This window comes from Mobula hypostoma, chromosome 4 (assembly GCF_963921235.1).
Source record: "Mobula hypostoma chromosome 4, sMobHyp1.1, whole genome shotgun sequence".
Taxonomy (NCBI): domain Eukaryota; kingdom Metazoa; phylum Chordata; class Chondrichthyes; order Myliobatiformes; family Myliobatidae; genus Mobula; species Mobula hypostoma.
This window is the reverse complement of record NC_086100.1, coordinates 75260576-75278377: the sequence shown is the minus strand read 5'-3', so window position 1 is coordinate 75278377 and position 17802 is coordinate 75260576. Positions and strand designations below refer to the sequence as shown.

Sequence of the window (17802 nt, the reverse complement as noted above, 5' to 3'; positions counted from 1 at the left end):
GAGCATATCAAGTCATGGTGCATGAAGGATCAGAGATGAGGAATTGGCCAACATTGTTTTTATAAGCATAACTTTTTCCTCTCAATTGTGATTATGCAAATAACATAACCTAACCAATATTTATATCCACAGGTCCTGATTACAACTAAAATATACCTTCCTTATTCAATAGAAATATTTTGCTTTGATTAAACAGAAAACACAAATCTGGCAATACAACAAGTTTCTCTTCAGCAGTAAATGATTACCCTTTTGCCTGTTCCTCTTCCAACTGGAGGATGTGCCTCTGCAGCTTGACGAATTGTACAGACCATTAGCTCTATAAGTGCAGTTTCCTGCCTGTCAGTCATACCTAGCAAAGATTAAGCAATTTCAACATTAATGATATAGACACCTGGTAAAAATGTAAAAGCAAATAAAACTTTTGTTTTATAAAAATATTATCCTTTCAATATATTGAATAACACTTGCTGGCTGTTTCCCAGCTGATTAGCCTATTGTGTACTCTTTACAGTGGTGTTTGTACTAACATGGATGGACTGAAATTTGAAGGTAAGCATGTCAACAGAGATCAAAAATTGTTAAGTCAATCATGGCAAATAAGTTATTATTTGGACTGCACAACTTTCCCATGTATATATCTCAGAAGTTCTTTTAAGGTGTCAGATAAACAGAGCTTGGAATTGTTATGCTACTGTAATATTCAGAAAACCACCTATATAAAGCATGATATTTTACATATATTTTATGCATTCCACATGGACTTGTACATTAAGATAAGGTTACTGAAATTACCTTCCTCTCCTTGTATAGGTTCTTCCAGAAGCAGTTCTACCATGCATTCCCAATCTTTCAGAAGTTCTTGGGAGCTCTCCCACAGACTATCCACAAGATAAGCTGCATGTTCATGCAACTGAAATGTAAATTGGAAAACAAAAGCAATTAATTGGATTGAACTACTGGATTAAAGAACAGATTGAATTCAAAAAATATAATGCCATATTATTCTTCTTATTTAACATGAGTATGTTGTCAGTTGTTATTCATTTACAATGCTCAAACCAATAACTCATGAAGTTTCATTACAGATTTTAGTGAACTTGCATGCAAAGGCAGGAGGGCTCTAAACTGTGGCCCTTCAACAAATTTCAACTCAAAGTATAAATACATGGGGGGCGTCACGTGATGACGTGGGATTGAGACGTGTAAATTCAGCTCTCCCGCAACAAATCAGTAAAGTACCGTTTAAATAAAACAAAGTTGGTAAATATTTTTTGAAAACTATTTATAAACTTTGTAAGACTACTTTACGGTATGCCTCCTAAACCGCAACAAAAGAAGTCTGCTGTTGCGAAGCAGCCGCGAGACGGGAAGAAAAAAGGGCCTACTGCAACGATGGAGCCTCGGACTCAGGTTGGATCTCCTTCGGTAGAACAGGGAGCAATGGCGGTGGCACAGGTTGCTCCGAAGAAGACAACGGAATTGCGCATGCGCAAAGAAGAGTGCATGCGCAAATCGACACAACGCAAACTACAAGAACCGACACCCACAGCAATTGAAAATGACTCAGAGGCAGAACTGGATTCTGCAGAGAACACAGATGAAGAAGAGGAGGAAGAATTGGAAGCGAGTGGAAGTAAAGGAGATGATAGAGACATAGGAGAGGCTGTATTGCGATCAACGGCTAAATTAAGGAAAGTAAGAGAAGAGCTTAGAGATACGAAGAGATGCTATAATAAAGTTATGGAAAGACAGGACAAAATGGAAAAGAAGCTTCAGAAGATGGAAAGAGAAATGGGGCTTATGAATGATAGAGTGGAAAAAACAGAAAATGATTTGCTTGTCTGGAACTCGGAAAGAAACCGACTCTTGGAGAAAGTGGACATGTTGGAAAGTTTCAGTAGACGTAATAATATAAAAATTGTTGGTCTTGCAGAAGGTATGGAAGGAGATAAGCCAATAGAATTTTTCCAAAGATGGATCCCGGAGGTTTTACAAATGGGAGAGGAGGCTCGATCAATTGAAATTGAGCGGGCACATAGAGCTTTAAGACCAAAACCAAAAGATGACCAATATCCACGATCGATTTTAATAAAATTCTTAAGATTTCAAGACAAGGAAAGGATTCTACAGGCGGCTGTTCGAGCTGCCAAAGATAGAAAAGGGCCATTGATAATTAAAGGGAAAAGAGTTTTTTTCTACCCTGATATAAGTTACGAACTTTTGAAGAAAAGGAAGAAGTTTAATCCACTGAAAAAACCCTATGGGAGCGTGGGTATCAATTTATACTGCGTTATCCTGCAACTTTGAAGATTTTTTTGTCTGGTGGAGAAAAAAGATTTTTTGATGACTACCAGAAAGCAGAGCAGTTTGTGCAAGATTCTCTGAATATTCACCAGATACAAGAACAAACTCAGGAGAGGGAGATAGATTGAAGATGAAGATTGGGTTTAAGAATGGATTTGTTGGATTTTTGAAGCTGGATGAATGTATAAATATAGTATTAATTATATGAGGGGGGTAAGAAAGGTTAATACTGGAGGAAATTAGCTGGGAATAATAATACCAATTTTGTTTATATATATATATATATATATATAACTTTTTTTTGTTGCGGGGGAGCTGGAAGAAGCACTGATCGATTGCTACGTTAATCATGTGTGCAAGCGTGGCTTTTGCCGCGACCCGTAAAATGGAGGGGGGTAGTGTTGTGTATCTTTTCATTCACAACATTAGTGGGGGGGTATTTTGTTTTTTCTTTTTTTTTCTATCTTTTTTTTTTCTTTTTGCCTGGAAGGTTGGGGGGGGAACACATAGCATCATGGTGAAGTTTAAAGTGATTCCCCAGGGAACTATGAGAGTTGAGAAGATAAGTAATGTTTTAGATTGGAGTAATTTTGTTAAGAATAATGACTAATTTATTGAATTTTTTGAGTTTTAATGTTAATGGGCTTAATGGACCAGTGAAAAGAAAAAGAATCTTAACATATATTAAAAAAATGAAGATAGATTTAGCTTTTTTACAGGAAACGCACCTAACAGAAACAGAACATCAGAAACTAAAGAGAGATTGGGTGGGTAATGTTGTTGCGGCCTCATTTAATTCAAAAGCGAGGGGAGTAGCAATTTTGATCAATAAAACGTTACCAATTAGGATACAAAATGTAATAACTGATTCTGCGGGGAGATATGTGATTATACATTGTCAACTTTTTTCCGAACTATGGACTTTTATGAATATTTATGCACCAAATGAAAATGATGCAAAATTCATACAAGAAACTTTTTTGAATTTGGCGGATGCACATGAAAAAATATTAATTGGAGGCGACTTCAATTTTTGCTTAGACCCAGTCTTAGATAGATCAACCAAGGCTGTTATAAAATCGAAGGTGGTAAATCTAACTTTATCATTGATGAAAGATTTAAATTTGATTGATATATGGAGAAGAATCAATCCTAAAGAAAGAGACTTTTCGTTCTATTCCCACAGACGTAAAACTTATTCAAGGATAGATTTTTTTCTATTATCAATGCATATTCAACACAGAGTGAAAAATATGGAATATAAAGCAAGAATATTATCAGATCATTCTCCTTTATTAATGACAATAATAATGGCTGATAAGGAAGAAGTGGCTTATAGATGGAGATTTAATTCAATATTATTAAAACGTCAAGATTTTTGTGATTTTATGAAAAAGCAGATTCAATTTTTTTTGGATACAAATTTTCATTCAGTGGAGGATAAATTTATATTATGGGATGCGATGAAAGCATATCTTAGGGGCCAGATAATAAGTTATATGTCTAAAATTAAGAAAGAATATATGGCAGAACTAGATCTATTGGAAAAAGAGATTACAAGAATAGAAAAAGAATCACAAAGATATATGTCAGAAGAAAAACGAAGACAACTTGTCAATAAGAAGTTACAATATAATACACTTCAGACATATAGAACGGAAAAAGCAATTATAAGATCTAAATAAAGGTATTATGAGTTAGGTGAGAGAGCACATAAAATTCTTGCCTGGCAGTTGAAAACAGAACAAGCTTCCAAAACAATAAATGCAATTAGAACAAGGGCAGATAAAATATCTTATAAACCTCTTGAAATAAATGAAACCTTTAAAAATTTTTATTCTGAATTATATCAATCAGAATCCCAAAACGATGTTAATGAGATAGAAAGGTTTTTATCGCAAGTTTCTCTTCCAAAATTGAATTTGGAAGAACAGAGGGGATTAGATATGCCTTTTACATTAAAAGAAGTTGAAGAAGCTTTAGGATCACTTCAAAGTAATAAATCTCCAGGAGAAGATGGTTTTCCACCTGAATTTTATAAAAAATTTGAAGATTTTTTATTTCCTCTTTTTATGGAATTAATACGTCAAGCAGAAAAAATACATAAACTTCCAGATTCTTTTTCAACAGCGATTGTAATAGTATTGCCAAAAAAGGACAGAGATCCTATGAAACCAACATCATACAGGCCTATTTCTTTATTGAATACGGATTATAAAATAATAGCAAAAATTTTATCGAATAGATTATCTAAATATTTACCAAAATTAACACATATGGATCAAATAGGATTTTTTAAAAATAGACAACTGGCAGATAATGTAACTCGGCTACTCAGTATAATTCATTTGGCACAAAAATGGGATGAGAAGAGTATAGTAGTAGCTTTGGATGCAGAAAAAGCATTTGATAGATTAGAATGGGATTTTTTATTTAAAGTATTAGAAAAATATGGGTTAGGAACATCTTTTATAAATTGGATTAAAACTTTAAATTCTAACCCTAAAGCTAAAGTAGTGACAAACTCTCAAATTTCAACACCATTTCAGCTAAAAAGGTCAACTAGACAAGGTTGTCCACTATCACCTGCTCTATTTGTATTGGCGATAGAGCCATTAGCAGAACTAATTAGATTGGATCCAGATATTATGGGTTTTAGAGTTAACCAAGAGGAATATAAAATTAATCTTTTTGCCGATGATGTTTTGATCTATTTAACAAACCCACAACATTCGTTACATAAATTATCTTCTAGATTGGATGAATATGGGAAGGTATCAGGTTACAAAATAAACTGGGATAAAAGTGAAATTTTGTCTCTTACTAAAGGAGACTATAGTCAATGTCGATTAGTAACCCAATTTAGATGGCCGGTAAATGGTATAAAGTATTTAGGTATAAGACTTGATAGTGATGTAAAGAATTTATATAAATTTAATTATTTACCACTATTGAAAAAAATTCAAGAAGATCTTGACAAATGGATGATACTACCAATAACATTAGTAGGTAGAGTCAATGTTGTAAAAATGAATATATTTCTGAGATTACAGTATTTGTTTCAAACATTACCAATACAATTGCCACAGAAATATTTTCAAGAGTTAAATAAATCTGTGAGAAAATTTCTTTGGAAAGGTAAAATGTCAAGAATATCATTGGAAAAACTGACATGTAAATTTAGGTTAGGAGGGTTACAACTTCCAAACTTTAAAAATTACTATAAAGCAAATCAACTTAGATTTATTGCATCTTTTTTCGATGATCAAAAACCAGCATGGATTAAAATAGAACTAGACAAGATAGGAGAAAATAAACCTGAAGATTTTATATATAAATGGGAATCTAAATGGATACGGGAAAAGAAAGAATCTCCTATATTAACACACTTGATTGATTATGGAATAAGATAAATGTTGATAAGGAAACACAGAAATCTCTATTAGCAAGGAGACCTTTGTTTCAAAACAGACTTATTCCTTTTACAATGGACAATTAACTTTTATATAATTAGTACCAAAAAGGGATTAAATTTATAGGAGATTGTTTTGAGCGAGGTATATTGATGTCATTTGAACAATTAAAGGATAAATATAAAATATCTAATAATACTTTCTTTTGCTACTTTCAGTTAAGGGCTTACTTAATAGGTAAGCTGGGTTAAACAATGTTTTTGCCAAAAGCTAATGAAATTGAAATTTTAATTCAAAAAGGGAAAATTAAAAAATTTATTTCTTGTATGTATAATTTGATTCAAGAACAGACAATTAAACAAGGAACCCATAAGTCAAAGCAAAAATGGGAAACAGATCTGAATATTAATATTGATGAAATAAATTGGTCAAGACTTTGTCTGGACAGTATGACAAATACAATAAATGTTCGACTTAGATTAGTACAATATAATTTTTTACACCAATTATATATTACACCACAAAAAATAAATAGATTAAATTCAAATCTATCTGATAAATGTTTTCGGTGTAATCAAGAAATTGGTACTTTTTTACATTCTACTTGGTCTTGTTTTAAAATTCAACCCTTTTGGATAAATTTAAGAGTCTTATTGGAACAAATTACTGGAATTCAACTTCCACATAACCCTGTATTATTTCTATTAGGTGATATTGAAGGGATAAAACCGAAACTTAAATTGAATAAATATCAGAAAGAATTTATAAAAATTGCATTGGCAGTAGCTAAGAAGACTATAGCAGTTACTTGGAAATCTGATTCGTATTTAAGTATGGATCGTTGGAATAATGAAATGGCTAGTTCTATTCCACTTGAAAAAATTACTTATAATTTAAGAGATAATTATCTAACATTCTTGAATATTTGGGGCCCTTATTTACAAAAGATAGGATGTCATATTTAAGTGCTCCGACAAAGAATTTGGTTACTTGGGGAAAATAACGAATAATTATACCAAATTTATTTTGAATCCCATGGAGCATGTGGAAACCTTCCAATACCCAGGTGGCTCTTCTTTTTTTTTCTCTTTCTTTCTTTTAGGTAGACTACATATATGGGGGGGGGGAGGGTTAAGGGGAGGGAGGGGTGGGTAGATTTTATCTTTTCATGTATTCTTTTTGAAAATTCAATAAAAATTATATTTAAAAAAAATTTTAAAAAAGTATAAATACATCACTGACTTTTATCCTTGTGCTACTTAAATATAGCTCACTATTTATGATGCTGAACTCATTTTCCAGAGCTGGGATATGCTGCAGTGCCCAGATTTCTAAAGCTGGCTAATCTTTCTCTAGACAAGTGCTGCTCGCAGCTTCACCACTGGGATGCCACGCTGTTCATCATGCTATTCCCAGATTCCGAGAGCTGGAATACTCTTCACAGTGCAGTCCCAGATACTCAGAAATAGGATAACCAGCTTTTCAATATCGTCATGGATCCCCAGAGCTGAAACACCTCACTTTTTATGGTATATCCTGGATTTCCACAACTGAAATACCCTATTTTCATATTGCTGCCCTGGATTCTCAGAACTGGAGGACTTCAATCTTGACTTTGCTGTCCCAGTTTCCTATAACTGGAATATACAACTCTTCATGTTGCTGCCTTGGACTCCAAGATGTGGGATAACCAGCTTGTCACAGTGCTGCCTGAGATTCTCAGAGCTGGGATAGCACACTCTTTATTATACATCCTGGATTACCAGAGCTGGGTTGACCAGCGTTCATTCACACTCTTACTTCTAGATTCAAAGAGGCCTGTTCTGCCCTGACTCACTACAGCTTAAGCACGGGCCATGATGGCTCATCCTGGTAAATCAACTGGTAACATTACCTCACTTTGGCCACAATGCTAGATCAATCATTGGCATCCTTGTCTGCCCCAAGTTTGGCTTTAATGGTTCTCATACCTGCTCAGGTGCCATGGATATCCTCAATATCCAAGCTTTTCTCCCTTTGATGTTCCTTCTAAGCAAAGTAATGACATCAAGAACAAGGACAAGGGGATTGAATGTGTGGAGAAGGATTCACTGTTGCCACATTTAGTATCCTCAAGCAGACAATCACTTGTCATATGGTTACACTGAAGCAACCTCCATGGTAAAATCTTGTATCCTGAGCTGTCGCCCTAGCTGAAGATGTACACCTCAAACAATACCTGCTCCATCCTCCTCATGGCACCACAACTTAAGAATGGAATTGCCCCACAGGCTTTTCAGCATGCTTTTGAAAGTAGTATCCAATCCTGATAGGTCATAGCTTGTGGGAAAAAGGCTAAGTAGGAAACAGAAGTTCTTAAGTCTCGCTACTACATAGAGAGCTTTTTAAAAACCAGGTAGTAACATAGGATAAAGGCCCATCAAACTAGGATAAAGGCCCATCAAACTGCACAGGTTTTAAATGCACACAAAATTAAGTGTTCACTATGCTACACTTCTTCATAAATTATGAAAATCAATAAATCAAAATATCGGTGTTACAAATTTGTAAGAGGGATCTGGAAATGAGGCAGAAACACTGGCCACATCTGTTTCTATAGGCAATGTACAAAAACAACAATTCTTTGCAAGTTTTCTTCCCAAGAAATGAATGCCAAATATCATGGGATTCTAATAGATTCTACAGCTATTGAAGAAAATATTTAAATACCACTAAATCCAATTATACTAATTTTTCTGCATTTACAATGAATATAAGATAGCTAACACACCAGCAAGCCTGATATGAGGACATACTTGTGGATTTAATCACTCTTTATGCATTTATCTTTTGGTGCAATCTACTCTTTATTCACTTCTCTTCAGATACCCCTTGCCTTTTTGTTGGCAGATCACAAAATCTTCATGAACAAGCAAACAAGGTATTAACATCTTGTTATTCACTTCTGAAAGTAGTACTGGTGTACTTTTCATTATTTTATCTTATGTGTTTGTCCTTCCATGGTACTCAATGCACGGAGTATAAGAAATAAGGTGGATTGTCGGGTATGATGCTGTGGCCATCACTGATCATGGCTGAAGGATCACAAAGCGAGGAAAGAAGACCGGGTCGAGATTACAGAGACTTATGGAGAAAAGGAGTTCGGTGGGTAATAAAATGGACGAGTTCATGGCACTGGCCAGGCATCAGAGAACATACCCGATCAAAACTTTTCCATGGATGGCTTCCAGACCATTCGGGCTGACTGGAAGTGCACTGAGAGTGGTAAGCGTAAAGGAGTTGGGTGCTTACTGTTCTGGTTAACAACAGATGGTGCAATCTGTGTCGTATTACGATCGAGGAAGGTGTTTGTAGACCGGACATTGAACTTCTTGCTGTTGGACTCCGGCCATATTCCACTGAGATACAACACTGGACGTCATGGGAGGTTGTTCCTGCTTGTGGCCATCGAACTTTGCAGCTCCTCCCGCGGAGGGTCAGACACCCTGAGCCAATAGGCTGGTCCTGGACTTATTTCCATCCGGCACAGTTTGCATTTTGTTGTTCGATTGTTTGTGGTTTTTGTATTGGTATATTTATGCTCTATTCTTGGTTGGTGCGGCTGTAACGAAACCCAATTTCCCTTGGGACCAATAAAGTACATCTATCTATCTATTTGTAGTTGGGATCTGATGGTCCAAGCTTACACCTTATATCGGAGGGATAGGAAGGTAGGCAGAGGGGGTGGCATGGCTCTGCTGGTAAAGAATGGCATCAAATCATTAGAAAGATGTGAAATAGGATTGTAAGATGTTGTATCCTTGTGGGTTCAGTTAAGAAACTGCAAGGGGTAAAAGGACTCTGCTGGCAGCTGTATACAGCCCTCCAAACAGTGGCTGGGATGTGGACTACAGATGACAATGGGAAACAGAAAAGGCGTGTCAAAAAGGCAATGTTACAACAGACATGGGAGATCTTAACATGCAGGTAGATTGGGAAAATCAAATTGGTAATGGATCCCAAAAGAGTGAATTTGTCGAATGACTATGAGATGGCTTTTTAGAGCAGTTTGTTGTTGAGCCTACTGGAGGTTCAGCTGTACTGGATAGGGTGTAATATAATGATCCAGAGGTGATTAAGGAGCTTAAGGCAAAGAAACCCTCACGCACACTCTGTGTACCCACCCTGGGATGCTGTCCGGTCCTGCAGCCTTGCGACCGTCCACTCATTGGAAACACTTACGTACTTCGGCCTCGGAGATGACCAAGCTGCAAGTCACATCAGCGGCTCTCTTCAGGGACTCAGTATTGGTAACATTGAGTCAAGTGTGAAAAAGATTTAACTCCTCTGGGAGAGAGACAGTGATGTTGGAAACTCTACCGCGTTTAGCTTTGAAGTCTGCGATGGCGCACAGACCTTGCCATAAGCTGCGTGTGTTGCTGGCGGAGAGCTGTGTCTGAACCTTGTCCCTGTATTGTTGTTCTGCTGCCTTGATGACTTTGTGCTGATCATAGCTGCATTTCTTGAGTTCCTGTTGGTCACTGGCAACATAAGCTCTGTGTCACGCAGTAAGTGCTGCTCGCCCAGAACTGTTGATCCAGGGTTTCTAATTTCGATAGACCATAATCGATTTCTAGGGGACAACATCCTTGATGCACTTCTAGATGAAACTCATGACGCTATCTGTGAACTTGGAGACATCCTCCTCATGGAAGACATTCCAGTTGACATCATCAAAGCTGTCCTATAGCATGGTCGGACCAACTGTGGACGGTTTTAACTATGGTTGCCTCTTGTTTCAGCTTCTGTCTGTACCTTGGCAGCAGCAAGATGGAGGAGCGATCCAATTTTCTAAATGGCGGGCAAAGGAGTGCTTTGTAAGCGTTGCGGAAGGGAGTGTAGTAGTAGTCGAGTATGGTATTTCTCCATGTGCTCAAAAAGCTGAAAGACCTAAAAGTGTATAAGTCACCCGGACCAGCTGAACTGTACCTTAGGGTTCTGAAAGAGGTAGAGGTAGAGATCGTGGCGGCATTAGTAATGATTTTCAAGAATCACTGGACACTGGCATGGTTCCAGAGGACTAGAAAATCACAAATGTCACTCCACTCTTTAAGAAAGGATAGAGGCAGCAGAAATTATAGAACAGTTAGCCTTACTTCAGTGGTTGGGAAGATATTGGAGACAATTGTTAAGGTTGAGGTTATGGAGTACTTGGAAACACAGAACAAGATTGGACAAAGTCAGCATGTATGCTTTAAGGGAAAATCTTGCCTGACGAACCTGTTGTAATTTTTTGAGGAGACTACAAGCAGTATAGATAAGGGGGATGCACTGCATGCTATATACTAGGATTTGCAGAAGGCCTTTGACAAGGTGCCACACATGAGGATGCTTACCAAGTTAAGAGCCCATGGTATTACAAGCAAGATACTGGCATGGTTAGAGCATTAGCTGATTGGTAGGAGGCAGCGAGTGGGAATAAAAGGATCCTTTTATGGTTGGCTGCTGGTGACTAGTGGTGTTCTGCAGGGGTCAATGTTGGGACCGCTTCTTTTTATGCTGTATATCAATGATTTAGATGATGGAAACGACGGCTTTGTCACCAAGTTTGCAGATGACTGGTGGAGGGGCAGGTTGTACTGAGGAACAGGAAGGCTACAGAAGGACTTGGACAGATTAGGAGGATAGGAAAGAGAGTGGCAAATAAAACAATGTTATTGCCTAGTCACGCACTTTGGTAGAAGAAATAAATGTGCAGACTATTTTCTAAAAGGGGAGAAAATCCAAAAATCTGAGATGCAAAGGGACTTGGGAGTCCTTGTGCAGAACTCCTCGAAGGTTAACTTGCAGTTTGAGTTAGTAGTGAGGAACACAAATGAAATGTTTGCATTCATTTCAAGAGGTCTAGAATACAAGAGCAGGGATGCGATGCTGAGGCTTTATAAATCAGTGGTGAGGCCTCACCTCGAGTATTGTGAACAGTTTTGCGCTCCTTCCCAAAGAAACTATGTGCTGGCATTGGACGGTTCAGAGAAAGCTCACAAGGATGATTCCGGGAATTAAACAGTTATCATATGAGAATTCCGGGAATATCATATAATATCCCGGGAATTAAACGGTTATCGTTTGATACCTCTGGGCCTGTACTTGCTGGAATATAGAAGGATGAGGAAGGATCTCACTGAAACCTTTTGAATGTTGAAAGATCTAGACAGAGTAGATGTGGAAGAGTTTCCCATGGTGGGGGTAGTCTAGGACAAGAGGGCAAAGCTTCTGGATAGAGGGGCATCCATTTAAAACAGAGATGGGGAGACACTTCTTTAGCTAGAGTGGTGAATTTGTGGAAATTGCTACCACAGGCAGCTGTGAAGGCCAGGTCATTGGGTGTATTTAAGGCGGAGATTGATAGGTCACAGCATCAAAGGTTACGGGGAGAAGGCTGGAGAGTGAGGCTGAGGAGGGAAAAAAAGGTCAACCATGATTGAATGGCAGATCAGACTCGATAGGCCAAATGGCCTAATTCTGCTCCTATATCTTATGGTTTTAACAGTAAACTTCTCTGAAGAGTTCTTTATTCCATTACATCAGATCCTTACCTCACTCTCAAGGAAGAAAAGCACCAACATTTTGATGAGATTTCCATTTGCACTATGTCTTCCTCTACTCTTAGCGTATGCTTCTTCTGCTTGTGGATCATGTCTGCTGAATAATCTACAAATTAAAAGTTTCAATATCATGTCGTCTATGTCCGTTTAAGGATCAATTAAAACCATATTATCTTGTACAGCAAAAACATGTTTCCTTAATTCATAGACAAAATTAGCCTTTACATGAACTATTTTTATTGTGCTTTAGGAGCTATGGGAGATGGAAAGAAAGGTGAGAGAAATGACTCAACAATCTTCTAAAACCTCTCACAGCATAACCTGCAATAGCTGACAAGCAATATCCATTAATTATTTGTGTAGAAATGAATAAGGTAAATGATGCACCATAGAAAACTTGTGCCTTACACAATTACCACCTTAATTGCTCTGAAGCCAAGTTAAATCAATTGAACTCAGCTTTACCAATTTATTTAAAAGTAAATCCAAATAACATGATTAGGTTGTGAAAAACATGCAGCAGAATATACTTTACATAATGTGCTTAAGATATCTAAAGACTGTTGACTCCACATTTTTACTCATGTTTAGCTCATATTTTCTGTTTAAATGCTTTCACTCAATGTTGCCATCCAGTGGACATCACCAATGTTGCTTTTGCTCTGTGCTGCCATCTTCTGTACCATTTTTACATTGCAAACACTTGAATTACCACACAAGACCAATTGTGTAAAAAAACCCCATGAATTTCAAGAACAATTTCACAATCTCAGTCAATGGAAAAAATCTTTCAGATACTGTGAATCTGAGATAAAATATAAAAAAGAACTGATATAATTCAACAGGTTACACAGCATCTGTGGAAAGAGAAACAAAGTTTCAGTTTAAAGGCTTATGACGAAGGGTATTCAAACTGAAACTAATTGTTTTTCCTTCAAAAGATGTAACTGCCCATATTGTCTGCATATGTTCTGATTTTCTTCAACAATCTCATAATGCTCAAAAATGTTTAGGAGTTAATCAAGCATTTTTAAAAGTTAGTGCTGAGTCCTGAGATTGAAAGAGGAAATGATGTTCTCCAAGCTAAGAACATTGAAGAAACCCAAAGACAGACGTCAGAGTAACAAGGAAATGGAAATTCAGGGTCGTTCTTGAGGACAGAGTTATATAAAGCAACAACCTAATCTATATTTACTTTATCCAATGCAGAGAAGACCACCTTGTGAGCACTAAATTTAAGTGGAAAATGTATGGTCATTTCACATGGAAGGACTGTTTGGTCCCTGAAAAAAGAGAAAGGAAGAGATGAGAGGTGGTGGCCTTCAATGAATATGTGGGAATTACAGAGAATGACACATTGCAATGAAGGCTGTAGGGGGAAAAGATGAAGACAAGAAGAAACCAATTAAAAGAAATGAAAGAAATTGAGCAGAGAGAGTTGAAAGATAAAGTCAACACAAGTTGAAGTGAACCACAGTTTTTGGGGACAAAATACTTCACAGAGGTGCAGTTATGCAAGGAACTAACACCAGAACATCTATGACAGAGCCAAAGAATGGAGTTGGGTTGGGAAGAGATAAAGTTATACATTTTACTGATAATACTGAATTATTTGAGAACATTACATTTCATTGAAAACAAATAAAGGATAGAGAATGCACAAATGTATTACTTTTTGTTCAGGAACTCCCCAGCTGCCACAGCAACAGGTCGGTGTGCAGAATATACCAGGTGATACACATTCTCACAATCTTCATTGGACAATGCCTCCTCACTTCCCCTATAACAATTGAAAAGCCAAGGAGACCAAATAATTATGTTACAAAATTGAAACACTATTAACACATTCATCTATACAGCATTTTATGAGGTTTGAAATAATATTAATTACAGGTGTCCCCTGCATTTCGAACTTTCGCTTTACGAAACCTCACTGTTACGAAAGACCTACATTAGTTACCTGTTTTCGCTAACAGAAGGTGTTTTCACTGTTACGAAAAAAGGCAGTGTGTGAAAAAAGCAGCGCCCGCCCCGAGCAGCCGCTCCTCCCCCAGATTTGGAATGGCATTCTAGCCGGCACTGCTTAAACACGTGCCTGTGAGCACCCGTTAGCAAGATGAGTTCTAAGGTATCGGAAAAGCCTAAAGGAGCTCGTAAGAGTGTTACACTTAGCATAAAACTAGACATAATTAAGCATTTTGATCGTGGGGAACAAAGTAAGGACAAAGTAAGTTTGGCTTGTGGAAGCTGACAAAGATGATGTTGAAGAGGTTTTGGCATCCCATGACCAAGAACTGATAGATGAAGAGCTGATGCAATTGGAAGAGGAAAGCATAACAATCGAAACTGAATGCAGTAGCTAATGAACCGAAAGTGAAGTCGTCCAGGAACTGAACGTGAAGCAACTGCGTGAGATTTTCGCTGCAATGATAAAGTACGACTTTAATTTTGAATGGGTACATTGGTTTAGGGCATATTTGCAGGTTGGTTTGAGTGCTTACAAAGAACTGTATGATAGAAAAATGCTCAAGGCTAGCAGTCAAGCAAACCTTCCACATCAGCCACAGCAGACGAAGAACCTCAACCTTCGACATCGAAGCAGGCAGACATAGAAGAAGATAACCTGCCTGCCCTGATGGAAACAGACGATGAGATGACACCCCAGTGTCCCACCACTCAAACCCCCAGGTCGCGGAGAATGCAGTGGTAGCCGGCGACGCATCCAGCACATTTTTAAGAAAAAAAGCTGAAATAAACAAGCTAATTAATTAGGTGCCACGCGGCACGTAAATGTCCGCCCAGATCAGAGGCGATTGCCGATTGCGTTGCCTCTGATCTGGGCTGACATTTACATGCCGGGTGGCACCTAATTAATTAGCTTGTTTATTTCGGATTTTTTCTTAAAGATGTGCTGGATGCATCCCGGCTACCGCTGTACACCCGCATGCTTCGCGGATCGGTATCGGTCAGCAGCCCGGAGGGTGGGGGCCACTGCACCACCCCAACCTCCAATGACTCAGCCTAACACACTATCATCAGTGTGCTCGGCGCTGTCTTCCCGATTCCAGTAAGTGATACTACACTATACATACATTATTTCTACTTTATACCGGCTGTGTATTTTTACGTGTTATTTCCTATCATTTGGCAGCTTCATAGCTTAAAGGTTACTGGAGAGAGTGTTTCTGCCGAAAACGCTTGCGCCGTGTCTCTGCCGAGAGCGCCCTGCGTGAGATTTTCGCTACCGAGAACAGTGCAGGCAATAATTGTAGAGAAGTACTTCTACTTTATATAGGCTGTATATTTATCATATCATTCCTGCTTTTACTATATGTTACTGTTATTTTAGGTTTTGTGTGTTACTTGGCATGATTTGGTAGGCTATTTTTGGGTCTACGAACGCTCATAAATTTTTCCCATATAAATTAGCAGTAGTTGCTTCTTCGCTTTACAACATTCCAGCTTACGAACCGTTTCATAGGAATGCTCTACTTCGGATGGCGGGGGAAATCTGTGTAACAACTATTCTCACAATACTGAAACATACTTACCTTTTACCAACATTTCAGAAAAGAATTGCTGATGAGTTCCTTTTGGTGAGTACATGTATTCCTGATTTCTGTGCCTGCACATATGCTGGAAGTCATATACCAGTGTATCAGAGCATTTAATCAATCCCAGAACTCATCATAGAGTGAAGGAAAAGACTAAGTCAAACACAATCTGGTCCACAGTTCTAAAGAAGTCGACAGATATGGAAAATTCTGTAGAGAACAACTTTTTGAACTGTTTGTTCAGGTAGTTATATATAAGCTATTCAGGACCCAAAACAGTCCTTCCAGGTGAGGCAACACTTCACCTGCAAATCTCATTGGGTCATCTATTGTGTCTGGTGCTCCCAATGTAGCCTCCTCTACATTGGTGAGGCCCATTGTAAATATGGGGACTGCTTTGTCAAGCACCTCCCCACCATCCGCCACAAGCGGGACTTCCTGGTGGTCAAAAGTTTTAACTCTAGTACTCTGATTCCCATTCCGATGTGTTAATATATGACCTCCTCTTGTGCCAAGATGAGACCACCCTCAACACCTTATATCCCATCAAGGTACCCTCTGAACTTCCGGTGAACAAACTCCCCCCCCCCACCCCCATTCCCTATTTTGACCTTTCAATTACTTCTAACCTGTCTATTACTTCCCTCTGGGTCCACTTCTTTCTCACCCACTTGGCTTCACCCATCTCCGTCTTCTTTCCTCCAAGCCTTTTTCCCCTCACCCCACCTTTTTATTCAGCCATCTTCCCCTTCCTTCTCAGTCCTGAAGAAGGCTACAGGCATGAAATATCGACTCTTTACTCTTTTTCATAGATGTTGCCTGGCCTACTGAGTTCCTCCAGCATTTTGTGTGTGTTGCTTTGGATTTCCAGCTTCTGAAGACATTTTCGTCTTTGTGATTTCTTTTAAGAACTTAATTACCGTGAAGTTGACAATTCAATGATATCAAAGCAACATGGAAGAATAAAAACTACTTACTGCAGTATCAAAGTAACCAATCGAATGGCTTCCACAGCAACATCATATTCTTTGTCTAATGTCATAGACACAATACGATCCTGTAGAATTAATTTCAAACAAAACTTGAGGAATTAAAATCACTAAGAAACTTTATGGATTACTTTAGGTAAGATTTTTCACAAATGTGCTATTTGCAGTTTGTTTAAGCACACATCTGAATAGAATGGTGTACGATGGACAAAATTACATTGATTTTTGCCGCACACTTCCTTACATTTATTGGTTAGAGATATGTTTAATCAAAAAGATAGTGGGTGCATTTTCACGTACATTTCGGCATTATAACAATCATACATTTTCTAAATTTTTATCACTTTCTGACACCAATTTATATTTTTAAAACTATTGCATTGGAGATGCTTTAAGTCTGAACTAAACACTGCATAGATTCTTATTTTACACTACAAGAGACATCAGAAGCTATTCAAGAATCATGATTTAATTTTTATTTTAAATCACTGTTCATTAAATATTCATGGTACAGACAGCCAAAATATTAACATTCATATGTTTTTCAAACACTTAAGGATTTTATTACCTTGAACCTATTGGTGAAGAGTTCTAGTTTCGGGAAGAGCTCCTTATTAGTGTAGAGTGACTGCAAAGCTTTCAGACATTTCAGCCTTACCTCACCTTGCTAAATGTAAATGAGACAATGCATACTTAATTAGCGTGCATCCAAATGAAATAAAACAGGAAAGAAATTAATGCAAACACCATCTCTGGCGTTTTCCACAACCTTCAAGAAATATTTATCAAATCTTTATTATAAAGAATACAGGGAGGTGAAAAAGAATACTGAAAGCTTAAAACAGCAGTAGTACTATAGATTTGCTGCTATTTCTGTTTAATCAATGGATGGAATCACACTTCAGTGATTACATTGTCATACTTGAGAAGAAACCAAACCACAAAAAACACCTGC

The 17802-nt window shown here is 37.7% G+C and overlaps 1 protein-coding gene across 3 annotated transcripts in view; it reads right to left on the bottom strand.

Moving 5' to 3' along the window:
- The window catches only part of LOC134345410 (cohesin subunit SA-1), a 281646-nt gene that overhangs the window by 27395 nt on the left and 236449 nt on the right, over positions 1–17802 (bottom strand). For all 3 annotated transcript variants that reach the window (XM_063046029.1, XM_063046032.1, XM_063046030.1), the window contains exons 11-16: positions 17416–17514; positions 16836–16915; positions 13977–14084; positions 12296–12410; positions 796–913; positions 249–352 (exon numbers count right to left, since the gene is read on the bottom strand). In XM_063046029.1, coding sequence (XP_062902099.1) covers positions 249–352; positions 796–913; positions 12296–12410; positions 13977–14084; positions 16836–16915; positions 17416–17514 — 624 coding nt within the window. The remainder of the gene's footprint in view (positions 1–248; positions 353–795; positions 914–12295; positions 12411–13976; positions 14085–16835; positions 16916–17415; positions 17515–17802) is intronic.